Here is a 14064-nt window from a genome sequence, read left to right as displayed (position 1 = left end):
TCCTGCAAGACGCACCACTCAAGAACACGATCCTAATTTTACTGCCAATTTTTAAATGACATGGGACAGGCCATAAGTACTGCAGAAGGGGGGAATAGGGATTGCAAATCATTATTTAAAAGTCTCGGGTGGTATCTTGGCAAGAGAAGCTGTACAAGGTTTTTCTCTGTTAACATCACAGTGCATTGAACTGTTATTAATAAAATAGCTCTCAAGGTTAAGGTGCGGGAGAAAATCTCAGTAGGGGGAAGTTGAAGTTTCAGTTCAAGCTTTGTATTCCTATATATATACATATACATAGGTATATATATATATATGCATTTTTTTTTCAAAACATTTTATTAGGAAAGCTATACCAGACGCATCACTGTACAATGATTAAACATTACCTTTACAATTTATATTCACTTGAAGTTACAGAATAAATATATGCACATTGTTGTACCTCTGTGTGTGTGTGTGCGTGCGTGTGCATGTGTGTATGAGAAAAATATTAAAAGTGCTTCCTACAAAGCCATTAGTGACGGGTGCCCAGGAGCTTTTTTTTTTTTCTTTCTTTCTTACTCTTTTTCTGTGTAATTGCATGTTGCTTTTATTAGGAAAGTGCGGATGTCCTTCAAAAAAACCATGGCGTCATGATGAAGTGTCACTGAGCATCCCCGAGGTGTGTGCGCCACGTGCTCCCCTCCTTCGGGTTGCTCAGCCCCGGGGGTACCCCGCCAGCCCTCGGAGTTCCCCTCCGCGGTCCCCAGGGCCCGCTCCCGCGCCGCGCGGCGGGGCCGAGATGGCGGCGGGATGGCGGTGGGGGTGCGAGTGGGTGTGCGTGAGAGGGAGGGAGAGAGACAAGAGTGAGACATTCGAGCAAGACCCTCCCCTCCCTTTCCTCTTGCAGTTTCCAGGCATGCAGCAAACTGAGCTCGTTTGCTTCTTTGCATTTTTTTTTTAAATAAATATACAGAATCTGTGCCATGATGGGCTAGAAAAAAGCAAGCCAGAAAATGCCATCTTCCCTCCCCCTCCTCTCCAAGGGAAAATATAAAGGAAATTTACTGAAAAGAAAAAAGCAAACAAACAAACAAAGACCCCCAAAGAAACCCAAACCACCAAACCAATCAAAAAAACCTTCAACAAACAAGCCCCATCCCCTCCCAAGAAACACCAAAACAAACCCCAATCAAAAACCAACAAAACAAAAACCCTACCAAAAAATAAATAAAAAAGACACACACATAGAATTTACTTAATCAGGATCAATACAAAGATCCCCGATAATAATAATAATAATTAATAATAATAACGATATACCTTAGACATGGCACAAAGTCTCAGTTTCAATATAAAAAATAATGGTTGATTAACATCTGCTGGCAAAAGTCTGCGAAGGCACTTCATCGATTACTGATCTGAGAACGGCCCTTCCCCGCGGAGCGCACATCTGGCGGGAAAGAGCACACAGCTGTATCCTCGACTCGCTTGCGGCGGTGCCGGGGCGGACGGCGGGGCGGCGGTCAGAACCGGTACGTGGTCTTCTCCAGGACTTCGAGGTAATCCGGCTTGGTTTGGAGTTTGGCCCTTAACTCGAGGTATTCGCTTGTGGGAGTTTGGTGGTCTGGGAAGCCCTTGCCGGCCGCGAAGAGGAGGGTTTCTTTGAGCCTGGCGTCCTGCTGGAGGTCCGGGTATTGCATGCCAGGAGGGTGGACGTGCAGTTCCTTTAGTTTGGGCACGGTGCCGTACAGGCAGTCCACGAAGCCCACGGCGAGGGGCGGCGGGCGGTCGCGGTCCCGCGGGGCGCCACCTCCCGTCGCCGCCGCTCCGAGCCCGCCGCCGCCGGCCGACAGCCCGCCGCCCGCGGGGTGCTGGGGGTGGACGGCAACGATGGTGTTGAGCTGCGAGCTGGAGACGGCCAGGCTCCACTCCTGCTCCTTCTCCAGCAAGGTGCGGTAGTTGGTGCCCGGGTCCTGCGCGGCAGCGGTGAAGCGCTCCCCACCGCCTCGCAGCAGCTCCGCCGCCTCCCCTCCAGCGCCGCCAGCCACCTCCTCCTCCTCCCGCGGCTTGTAGATGGGATTGTTGCACATCTGGGTCACCGGGTGCGGGATGTAGTCGTAGACGTGGCCCGCCGGGGGCGCCTTCTCCGGGGAACACTCCCTAGCCCCCGAGCTGCCGCCGCCGCCGCCGCCACCGCCGCCCTCCTCGAAGAGCCGCGGGCAGCGCAGCGGCACACCTCCCAGGTCGGCCGCCTCCCCCCGCGGGCCGCGGAACGGGAGCTTCCGCCGGCGGCGGCGCAGCACGAAGGCGAAGAGCCCGGCGGCCACCAGCACGGCGGAGAAAAAGAGAACGAGGAGGCTGAGGATGAGGACGGAGAGAGGGACAGCTGCGGCGGCCGGTGGCAGCTCATAGGCGGCGGCGCCGGTGGCGGCGGGCGCGGGCTGGGCGGCGGGGGGCGAGGCGGCGGCGGGGCGGAGGGCGGCCGGGCAGAGCGCGGCCAGTTCCAGGGAGCGCAGGTCGCGGCGGGCCAGGGCTTCGGGGCTAGCGCATAGCACCTCGCCCACCACGCTGACGGAGCTGAGCGCCTCCAGCCACTGTTTCAGCGGCACTAGCTCGCAGGTGCAGTCCCAGGGGTTGAGCTTCAGGTCGATCTGGACGATGGCGTGGAGGTGCTCCAGCACCCCGGCCACCGGCAGTGCCAAGAAGTGGTTGTTGCGCAGGTTGAGGCGGGCCAGGGAAGTGCCGGCGAAGGCGTCAGTGGGCAGGGTGCGGAGCAGGTTGTCGTTGAGGAAGAGAAGCTTCAGGTTGGGCATGAGGCTGAAGGCTGCCGGCTGGATTTCCCTGATCAGGTTGTACTCGAAGTACAGGTAATGCAAACTCTGCAGGCCCCGGAACATGCCTGGGGTGAGCCGTTCGATGTCATTGCCATTCAGGTACAGGCTCTTGAGATTCGGTAGGTTGATGAAAGCCCCATCCTGCACGTAGGAGATCCGGTTGTTCCCCAGGTGCAAGAGATCCAAGGAGGAAAAATTCCAGAAATCGGAGCGGTAGATTTTCTGAATCAAATTCCCACTCAGGTACAGCTTCTTGGCGTTCAAGGGCCTGGGCAGGAGCTCGGAGATGTTGTGAAATCCCCGCTCCTTGCAGTTGACTGTCAGGCCCAGGTCATTTATGTGCAAACTGCAAGAACAGCCAGTTGGGCAGATGATGGGGATGGGGGGCCGGGTCTGGTAAGCAGCTACTGGTGGCTGGTTTGGCCCAGGGTATAGGCTGCGGGATGTCGGGGGAGGCCGGGGCGCCCGGGGCTGCTTGGTGGGTTTGGGCTGCTTGTTTGATGTTTTGTACTCAACAGAGGAAGCAGTGAAATGGAAGGAGGACAGCATGGAGGAAGGCTTCGTAGGCCACGCATTCTCCTTGCTGGATGACAGCTGAGGGATGCCTAGGCTGGCTTCCACCTCAGAGTCAGACAGCATGGGACAGAGCTTACTTCTCTTGATTTCCCGCAGGTCCTTTCCATGGAAGTGGAAGGGAGTCTCACAGGTGATGTCCCCCACCAGGGCGGTATAGGGGATGCGCTCCAGCCAGCTCTTCAGCTGCACAATCTCACACGTACAGTTCCATGGGTTCTCCTCCAGCTGGATCTCCATCAGGCTCCTGCCAATATGGTCCAACATCCCACGGTATGAAAGGACTTTTAGCCGGTTCCCACGCAAGTCCAAGTGGGTTAAGGACACAGACTTAAATAAGTTGGTGGGAAGCATGGGGATAAGATTGTCATTTAGGATGAGGACCCTCAATTTACTTAGGTTTCGAAATGCCCCACTTTCAATCCGTTTAATGACATTATAATCTGCCTGCAGATATTCCAGACTTTCCAAACCCAGGAAAGTGTCGTTTCTGAAAATGTCCAATTTGTTTTCGTGCAAATACAACCTCTTCAGAACTTGGAGCCCGTTAAAAGCCCCTGTCTGAATGTCCTGCAGTGCGTTGTTCCCAAGGTTAATAGACACAGCATTGTTCAAGTGAAGAAAACTATTGGTGTACAATTTCCTCATGGAATTCCTCTGCAAATAAAGCTTAAAAGGTCTCGACCATGACTGTGTTATCTGACTAATATTTATAAATCCTTTGTTGTCGCAATGTATATGGAAAACGCTCTCCTTCACTTCACAGTAACATGGGTCAAAGCAGGGCTCATCAAGTTCCTCCGAGTCCTCTATCAAGGGAATTGGTGTAGTCCATGCTAGAGCAATTGTGCTTAGAAGAACTATCCACAACATCCTTCCTTTATGAAGTGTCTCTGCTGTGAAAGGTTTCATCATTTGTTGATGTTTACAAAACTGCAATGGGAAGAAAAATGCAGATTTCAGTATTTTTGTCCTGCCTCACTCTTTTTCCTAAGCCCCTACCTGCTAGATTTGTGTTAGGCTCCTGGAAAGTTCAGCAATTGTTGAGCAGATGTTCACAACCAACTCTAAGGCTGTCAGATGGGTGAGCCTTGCCCTGAGTTATACTTAAGAGATGTTAGAAGGTTTAATCACGTGATATCAGCCACCCTAATCTCCCCCCCGCACACTTTGGTAAATGCCACCTATAAAGAGGACAGCACATGTGGACCCACACAGCGACATTGGACACACAAGCTGAGCATGTTGCATCTTTACATGTTTTATACCGTAGGACCAGGACTACACATATTTGATACTCATTTGCAATTTTAGCTTTGTAGCCATCACAGCCCGCATCGACTGTGGGGGGGAAATACAAGTGGGTGATTTCTCCAGTGTCGCACCACATCTTTCATACATGTAAACTCCCAAAGTTGTTGAATCTTAATCCTCAAATTTCTCTCCCTCCTGACTCAATATATTCCATAATGCAAGTTCAAAGGAATGTGCAAGGTTTGTTGATGTCCCTGGCAAAACGGTTCCCTTCATAAATCCCCACAGTATCATCTTTAAAATAGTAAATGGTTAACAACACTGATTTGAAAGAAAATCTTCCCCTTTCAGATGCGCTGATAAATTAATGCAACTGGTATATTATCAGATAAATACATATCACATATTAGTCATTTTAGCTGATTAAAGCATTTAGAGATGATTAATCTTTCTAAAGCACATGCCCATGCGATCAGCAGATCTAAAGGGAAGTGACAGCTAAAGAGGCACCTAGGATTGAAACGCTCAGCCTGCCTTGGATTAGGGTATTCTGTGCCCCCAGGACCAAGCAAGAGACCCAGTTAGAAAGCTGAAAGTGGAATTAAAAAATACCTTGACACTTACCAGCCGATAAATTATCTATCCTACTATATACATTTCCAAATGAAGACACCATTCTTCTCCAATCAGATGAAAATAATACTGCACTAATGAGGTGCAGCTCCTTCAACATATGGTTTCACCCTTCCTTTCATCTGATATTTTTAATGTATGGGCATAGAGAAATGCTAAGGATGGTAATAATAATGGCAGTGATGCAGCCTTCCTTGAATCTCTGAAATGCCCATTAGAATTATTCAGAGCTATTGTTGCTTTTAGTCTTAATCTTTCAATAGAAAAGGTATTTTTTGCTTTACTCGTGCAAGAACTAGAAAAATTTGCCCCCCATCCACAAACTTAAGAGCAGAAAGATACATTAAGGTAAGAGAAATGCCAGAGGAACAGAAATCCTTAGGATCAACTTGCAAATGAAACCCTCCCCTGGGGGAAAGAGGAGATGGTTGAAAGCATGAAAAAAAGAAATACCCCTCTCCAATTAAAACCAGCGTCTAATTGGGAAGAAGAGAGAGAGATGAGAGCTATGTTGCAGTATAAGTCTTTCTGTCTCCTTTGCAAGATATTAGCCACTTATGTTCTTTCTCTTCTGCAAGGGCTATAATAAAAAAAATAACAAAAAATAAAGGGGATTATTATATCTTCTTTTTGGAAGAGGGGGTGTCTTTGACCCTAGGCAGAAACAAAAGGATCCAGAAAGGTTGTACTTACCGGTTTGCAGGAGAGATTTTAGCACATCGTTACAAAAAAAAAAAAAAGGAGTGGAAGGAGGGAAAAAAAAAAGCTCGAGTTTAAAGATTGCTGGTTTCTCTCTGTCTCTCCCTCTCTGTGTCTCCCTCTCTCTCTACTCCCGCTGAAGCTGAGGCAAAAGGAAAAAAAAAAAAAAAAAAAAAAAAAAAGAAGGGAAAAAGCAAACCTGAAACGTGCTGGGAATGCAATGAGCCCCTCAATGATCTTCTTTAGGATGCAGAGCTGCTGTTTGGCACACTCAATGGAGGAGGGAGGAGAGGGGCTGCTGCAGGCTCCGCCGCCGCCTTCCCCGGGCCCCAGCAGCTCGGAGCGGGTGGGCTGGGGCGCGGCGGAGGACCGCGGGCTGCTCGACTCCTCCGCGGGTGCGGGTGGGTGTGCGTGTGTGTGTGTGTGCCTGCGTGTGTGTGTGCGGTGCTGTTGTTGCCCTGGATCAGGCTTTTCCACGTCATGAAAATGAGCTTCAAGAAGGGGAATAAATGAAGGGGGCGCGCTTGGCATCAGGTCGGGGGCGCGCATTTGGGAAGCCCTGACTGTACATTTTTTTTTCCCCTGCCTTATTTTTTTTTTTTTTTTTTTTTTTTAAGGGGGAAGGAGGGGGCTGGTTGGCGGAGGGGAAGGGAAGTGGGAAACGAGCAGATGGGGGAGGAAAAAATACAAGAAGAATCATAGAGGAAAAAGCCGCCGGGATGGGTCACAATCTACACACTCCCCCCTGTAAGAAAAAAAAAAAAAAAAAAAAAAGGAAGGGAGGGGGAGGAAAAAAGCCCAACTCTGAAGGAAATCAAAGATGCTGTAATTGCAAGCGCCAGCTGAGCTGCCGGGGAGGAGGGCGGCCCAGTGGGTTCCGGCGAGGGGCCACGGGGTCCAGGCCCGGACGCCCGGCTCTCCGTGCTGCTTCCCGGAGCCTCCTCCTCTCGTCCCTCTCCTTCCCTCGCGTCCCGATGCCGAGCCGCGGCACCAGCCTCGCAGCCTCTCCAGGAGCCAGCGATTTCCCGCCCGCCACGCAGGCGAAGCTGAAATTCTCGGGGGAACCGACCCGGCACCGTTCGCATCCTTCCACCGCGGAGTGTGCGCGGAGGCGCAGGGCCGCGCCCGGGGAGGGCAGCGCCGCCGGCCGGTATATGCCCGCCCCGGGAGCCGGAGGCAGGTAACAGAGCTGCGCGGGAAGACGGGTGAAAGCGGCCGGCGGGGGGCGGTGGATCCTCTGAGGGGAACGCAGGGGGGGCTTGCGCGGGTTCGCTCGTGGCTGAAAGTTGGCGGGTGAGATGCGCCGGCTGGGTGTCCGGCTGAGGTAGGTGGGGGAACTGCGAACTCTGCCTTCCCCCCTCGCAGATCACATCCCCGGACGGGAGAGGAGGTCTGCGGGCAGGGCATGGAGGTGCCCCCGCGATGCCTCCTGCCATCTCCGCCGTCCGCACACATCCTTGCACCTTGAGCACCCGTGCGCGCATCCCCAGGCACGCATACCCTTGCACACTCATCCCCGGCACACGGATGCGCGTATCGCCACGCTCAGCTGTACCGGGAGGTTGCGGGACCCGCGTAACCCCCTGGGGCAGCTGGCGGCTCTCACCGCCCTGCTCCGCGCCGCTCTCTGCCTCCGCGGAGCCGGGGATGGCTCGGCCGGGAGGAGACTTAACTGGAATAGCGGCTCGGCAGCCAAAAGTTGACGGGCAAAGCTGCAGGTGCGGGGGGGAGAGCCTGGGGAAACCCTCGGCCCGACGGCGCTCTCCGCTGGCAGGGGCGCTGCCTCCGCGCCCGCGGACATGCATCATCTTTCCCAGCCTCCGAAGCTCCCTTTCACTGGTGCAATATGGACTCACTGCTCCCTCCTAATTAAATTGCTGCATCATTCATTTTCTGACGCGGGAGCAACATGGGGTACCAGCAGGCAACATGCACCTGACACCCCTTTTTAAAAAAGGGGACACCACTACAGCTTGTTCTTAAACCAAGCTCGCACGGCAGCTTTAGCAGCAACTAGGAGAAACGACCTTTGCGCTATGTTTCGGGGGAGAGGAGCTCAAAGGGCACACCCCCCGCGTCCCCGCTGCTGGGCCGAGGAGGCGGGGGAGCCGCAGCCGCGTCCTGCCCTGACCTTGCACTGCCGCTTTCCCCGGCCGGCAACTTTCCTAAATGCATCCGAATGAAACGCCCGTCCTCATCTCCTGGGCTCCTGTCTTCCAGTTTTGCCGATGGCCTAGGGCGGGGAGGAGGGAAGGTATCTGGGCGGGGGGGGTGGAGTGTGACCCTGGAATGCAAAGCAGACAGCGCTGGAGGGCTCCCGGCCCGGTCCTTGCCCTGCCACGCAGGGCAGCCACGAAGGATGTCCTCGGGGAAGAAAGAGGGACGTCACCCACCAACTCCTGCTGGCATCCCTTATGCGCACAGCAGTTTGGCAGCGAGATGAGGAGGAGATAGCAGCTCACCAGAGAGGCATCTCTCCCCAGGTTTGGCCAGAATGACAGACCTGCGTCTCCTTGTCCTGCCAGACAGGAGACAGAAATCACGGCGGGCCGCTGTCCTTCATCTCCCTTAGCCTAAGCGGCTGACAGCCTCCTTGCCTCTTGTCCTTTTGTCGACACAGCCTGCTGAGAACAGGATCAGTGTGAGAATGATTGGCAGGAGCTCCAGCTAAGGGTATGGTAGACTGATGTAACCAAGGTTAAGACATCAGTTGGTTATTAATAATAATAATTATTATTATTAACAAGTGAGCTCTTTCCGTGCAAGCCCCTGCCCTGGAACTGCGGAGTCATCTGGGTGGAAGGCTGGAAGGTGCCCTTCTGGCTACCTCTTTCCAGCCTCAGCTGTAATTACTGAAATGTACTTTTTACCTCTGACAGCCTTGTGAAAATAAGGGAGAAAGAAGCCACGAATGACTTCTGGGACAAGCTACAAAATGATACTTGAACAATTATTGTACCTTTCTGAAAGTACCATCGCAGCATTATATTTCCACTGGAGGCAACCATTCCCCCGCTGCAGTTGTTGCGACGCAGTCATTTAGTGCTTCATTTAGTCTGCAGCGTAAACCAGCCACGTCGTTTCCCAACAGAAGTGTTAATGATTGAGAGAAAGAGGGAGTTTTCTTCCAAAGCTCATCCTGCCTGTCCAGAAAGAAATATTCTGATCTTTAATAGTCTCTTCTGTCTCAAGCAATCTATGGTAAGGGCAAAAGCAATAAATAGTGCAAGGGCAAGGGAAACTCTCTTGTAATTATTATAGATGGGAGCTGCTTCCTGGCTCTTTTGTTAAAGCTAAGTAGTAGTTTAGAGGTTCTGGATCTGAGGACTGGATTGTTTTGAATGCAGTCAGTGCCTGGGCTCCAGCTGCATTTCTGCCTAAAAGCCAGCTCCTGCTGTGCTGTGCACTCATATCCAGCTCACTGCATGCCAGCAAGGAGGGGGGATCCCCTTGAGCTGCCCATTCATAGGGACAGGTGAGCTTGTGGGAACCCAAGCGTGGGAGAGGGAGTGGAGAGGCCCAAGTGGGCTGTAATACTGATTAATCTGTGATTCAAAACCCACATGGACTTGATTGGGAATGCTGCCGGATGGGTGTTCTGGGGAGAGATGCTCATGTGCCCCAGCCCGGGTGCAGGGCAAGGTGTGCAGCTAGGAGAGGGCTTCCTGCAGGGCAGCCTGTCTCCAGGGACCTCACTTATGAAACATGGAAATCCTTGAATTAGGAGGAAAGATCTGAGCATTGGGCTGTTGAAAATGCAGTGTTCTATCTCTCCAGCATGCAAAGAGTGGTCCTGGGCAGGAACATTCACAGCTGCAAAGGCTGCAGGACGCAGAAGTCTGGTAATGCCATTAGCCTGCCTGGGCTGGACTCAAATCTGAGCCTTGCAAGGCAAGGGCTTAAAATTCTGTCCCTTGCCTGGTGTTCCATCTTGTGTTTCCATGAGACTTCCATTTGTCTGGTGTGTTCAGATAAATATATTTAAAAATGAGATACCCCGCCTTTTCTTTTATAAATTTTTTCTTTTTTTCTTTCTTTTCTTTTTTCTTTAATTACCTTTCAAATAATATTGGTTTTGTATATTATAATTGTTCAAATTGAGAAATTTTAGTGTTTTTGAAAATACTGATAGGGGAAAATCAGAGAATCTTCTTCTTTTAGCAGTCAGTGAAGCAGTTTATGAAGCTTAACTTCATTTTCCCTGTCTGTTACTTACTTTATCAGATAGACAGAAAGAAAACCAAAATTATCAGGTGGAATTTACCCACAGTCCTTCCTGTTAAGAGAAGAGTTCTGTTAAAATTTATGTCATGTTGTCCCAGTACTCTTTTAGGGAGCATGACCTCCGTTGGTCAGACGTCATGGTATCAACAGTTCTGATTTATTTCAGGGGGATCCAAATTTGATGCAGAGGTCTGTCCTGTCCCCCTCAAGTCAGTGCAAAGGTTTCATTGACTGTTGGAGGATCACATTCGGACTGTGAGAACTCAGGCCAAGGATCATTTCTTCTTTCAACATCAAGGGGAGCTCCAGGATGCCCTAAGGTACTTTCAACCTGTTACTGGTTGCTCAGCTGAAGGCTGGTATGCTTTTCTCCATACAGTCCTGGTATTTGACACGCCACATATAAGTAGAGGCTCAGATTATTTGAAATGCATAAGCGTTGATGAATACAAATGAAATGGATGAAATGTAAGAATTTTAAACTGGGCTTTTCCAGCTGGAATTCTTTGGGCTGGACAGCTTCTTATGTCAAACTGATACTCATGGAAACAATTTTTACTGTTAGTCACCTTGTTATCAGTTATAGAATAGCTATTAATTTTTCCCAAGGCAATTATACTCACTATAACTGATGCATCATTTTCAAATTAAATTAAGAAACAATAATGCACTAAATTATAATTCATGGACTAATGTAAAAGTTATCCACTACTTTAAACTCAGTAGGACGCTGAAGCTGTACAGAAACCTTAACCATGCCCTCAGTAACAAGCTATATATAATTGATCTTTACTCATGGGATTCTTTTCAGCAGAGATGTTTGATGATGTGTAAATATTAAAAAGAAGGGGAAAAAGAACTAATGGATAGTATCAAGATAATACTTATTATCTTGATAATAAGTATTATTATAATATATATAATAATAATATAGTATTAAATAGTATTAAATATATATATTATTAAATATATATAATTTAAATATAGTATTAAATATATATATTAAATATATATTATAGTATTAAATAGTATTAAATATCAAGAAATACAACAAATACCAGCAAATCATGGGTGCAGTATTTTTAATGGATTGTTATTAAAAATTAAAGAGAATGGCACTCACAATAAAAGGGAGTTTTTAATGGACAAAATTGTCAGTTTTGTTATCCTCACTGATTCCTGACATTTCAAGATCAGTTTTTTTATCTAATGATTCAATGGCCTTAAACATTTCCTTCTAGTAAATCAGGCACAGCTATAGCTTTTTTCTCACCTAAGGCACATAAGCCTGCATGCTGTTTCTAAATCTGCTGGTATTTATTACAGCCAGTGTCAAAAAAGTTCACACTCCACTTATATATGAGCTTCTCTTTGGCCTTTATTAGAATGATGTACAGCCATGGTTAGGCATGCACAACTTCCTTTGACAGCAGCCAGAATCTCATATATGGATCAAAGGTAGGTTACTTCCCTTAGGGTGATATCTTCTCACCAGAACCTTGGAGTTAAAAGCTCAGCTCCAGTGCACAGAGGGGCTTCTTCTGTTCTTGCCATACTTCACATAGGCAATTCTGCAGCCACACAGCCAAATCCTCCTACATGACAATGTACTGCCTCTTTTTTAAGCTTTTTCTTTTGTTTGGTTTGTTTGTTTGTTTGTTTTCAGCTGAGAGATTTATTTTTACCTGGTGGCAAAAGTACAGGTTCTGATGTCCTAAATGAGGCTGAACATGGACCATGCAAAGGAAGAACGTGAACTTGGAACTGTTTTTTCTAAGTCTCTCCATCCATTCCCCAAAGACCCCAGTGGCAGGGCAGAGACTTTCAGCTGATAACTGCTTTATTCCTCCCATAAGAAAAATCTTAGATAATACAAAAATAGTGTTTGAAGTCTGGTAGCTGAAACAGTTGTTGTAGAATAACTGTTGTGGTTTATTTTTACACGGATACATTCTGCATGTAAACATTTTCTTTCGCAATTTCCAGTCTGCTTTGAATGGTTTTCTTTTCAACTTGTGGGCTAATCTGACGTACATCCTGATTCCTTTATTTTGTCTGGGCACATGAAAATGGAGATTACCCTGCAGTATGCGCTGTAAGCAACAGCATGGATTTTCAGAGCATCTGGATTTAGAGTTGCCAGAATTAGAAACATGAGCCCGACGAGATCATGCTAGGGCAATTCCCCAGTACCAGGCCATAAAGCCAATCAATTTAAATTGTAATAGAAGGCACTATTACTGCACTGAATTCTGCGTGAAGGGAGGCACTTACTGCTCATTTGGAAAGAAAAGCTCATCTTCTAAATTGCTTTTTAGATCAATCTTGATCCTACTTTTAGTGATGTCAATGGTGACACTTCCGTTCAGTCCAGTGTTGCCAGAATTTTACATTTAGTGTTAAGTACTTCTCCTTTTCCCTCTCTCCTCCCTTTCCTAAGCTCCCTTACAGCACTGCTCCCTGCAGTTCCTCTTTGAGGACAGTTAAGATGTAGAGATAGACTTTACCATTTAGCTCAGATTCAACAAGATGGATAGTCATTTTAATCTCTTCAAAAAAGTAGTTCAACAGCTATGGAAGAGATGACAAGAATGATGTCTTCTCTGCTCTTGCAAGTCTTCCTCTCCCTTCTTTTTGTTACTGATGTCATAAGTCTTATAGTAGCCCCCAGTTATGAATATGAGGCTATCTTTCATACTAAATGGGCTCACCTATGACGTCCAAGATGAGCTGACTCACTCCAATTTCAGTTACCTGCAATGGAAGTTGTGGGCTAATGTATGTCTGAAAAAATGGCAAAAGAGAACTGGATCTTAAACCCATGGATCTTTTCTAACATGTAATGCTGTAATATTCGGGTTTCTAATGCATGATATATTAACACATTCACATGCACTTAATATATTATTATTGTTATTATGCTAGAATTATTAAATGGCAAGAGACAGAATCAGCTAAAGTACCTGAGCGTGTGAGCGTGTCTTCCTAGGCCTTCAGCTAGCTTCAGCTAGCCATGGCAGGGGGGTTGGAACTAGATGATCTTAAGGTCCTTTCCAACCTTAACTATTCTATGATTCTATGATTCATCTGCAGCTCCAAACTGGCCTCCAGAGGAGCATTGCCCTCCATCTTTCCTACCAGCCAGGGAAAAAGGCAGCTATCCAGACTTAGGCATCAGGATCAAAATTGAGTAGTGTAGCTATCCCTTCCATGCAGTAGTTCCCTGTTTCTTTATCTAGTGTAATTTTGTATAGGAGGGAAAAGCTGAGAAAAATAACTGCTTTTCATTTTTCAAATACTGAGATAGGTGTTTTCTGTTGATTTTTTCTTTTTTGCTATTTTATATAAATTGCATATAAATGATAAAAAATATATATATTCTTTTATAAGGAAGAGTGGGAACCACCATTATTGATCACTGCATCCAGACAGTTGTTACATGTAGAGGATCAGGGGTCTAGAAAGCAAGACCTGTGAGGAAAGGGTAAATTAGGACTGTTCTATATTCAGTAGTAGGAAGAATGTGGTAATACTTTTGAATTATACAAAAATATGCTGGAAAATAAAGGGAATACTTTGTTCTCTATGAATAGCATCAGATAGAGAACAAGAAATTGGTCTTAATTTGTAGCTAAAGATTTATATCAAATATGAGGTTGATGTTTCTGATCATGAAGGTGGCAAAGACTGGCTAAGGAGGTTGCAGAGCCTCTAGTAGAATCATAGAATCATAGAATAGTTAGGGTTGGAAAGGACCTTAAGATTATCTAGTTCAAACCCCCCTGCCAAGGGCAGGGACACCTCACACTAAACCATGCCACCCAAGGCCACATCCAACCTGGCCTTGAACACCGCCAAGGAT

The 14064-nt window shown here is 47.8% G+C and overlaps 1 protein-coding gene across 1 annotated transcript; it reads right to left on the bottom strand.

Annotated features, from left to right (window-relative positions):
• Nucleotides 1–430: 430 nt before the first annotated feature.
• Nucleotides 431–4307, bottom strand: SLITRK3 (SLIT and NTRK like family member 3; the record flags this gene model as incomplete). Its single annotated transcript, XM_080622631.1, has 1 exon — nt 431–4307. The coding sequence occupies one exon, from the start codon at nt 4305–4307 to the stop codon at nt 1509–1511; it is 2799 nt and encodes a 932-aa protein (XP_080478757.1). The 3' UTR covers nt 431–1508.
• Between the last annotated feature and the right edge of the window lie 9757 nt (nt 4308–14064).

Source organism: Psittacula echo (assembly GCF_963264785.1).
Source record: "Psittacula echo genome assembly, chromosome: 7".
NCBI classification, from domain to species: Eukaryota; Metazoa; Chordata; class Aves; order Psittaciformes; family Psittacidae; genus Psittacula; species Psittacula echo.
Note: the sequence above shows the minus strand (reverse complement) of the source record. Positions and strands in the feature narration are given on the sequence as shown.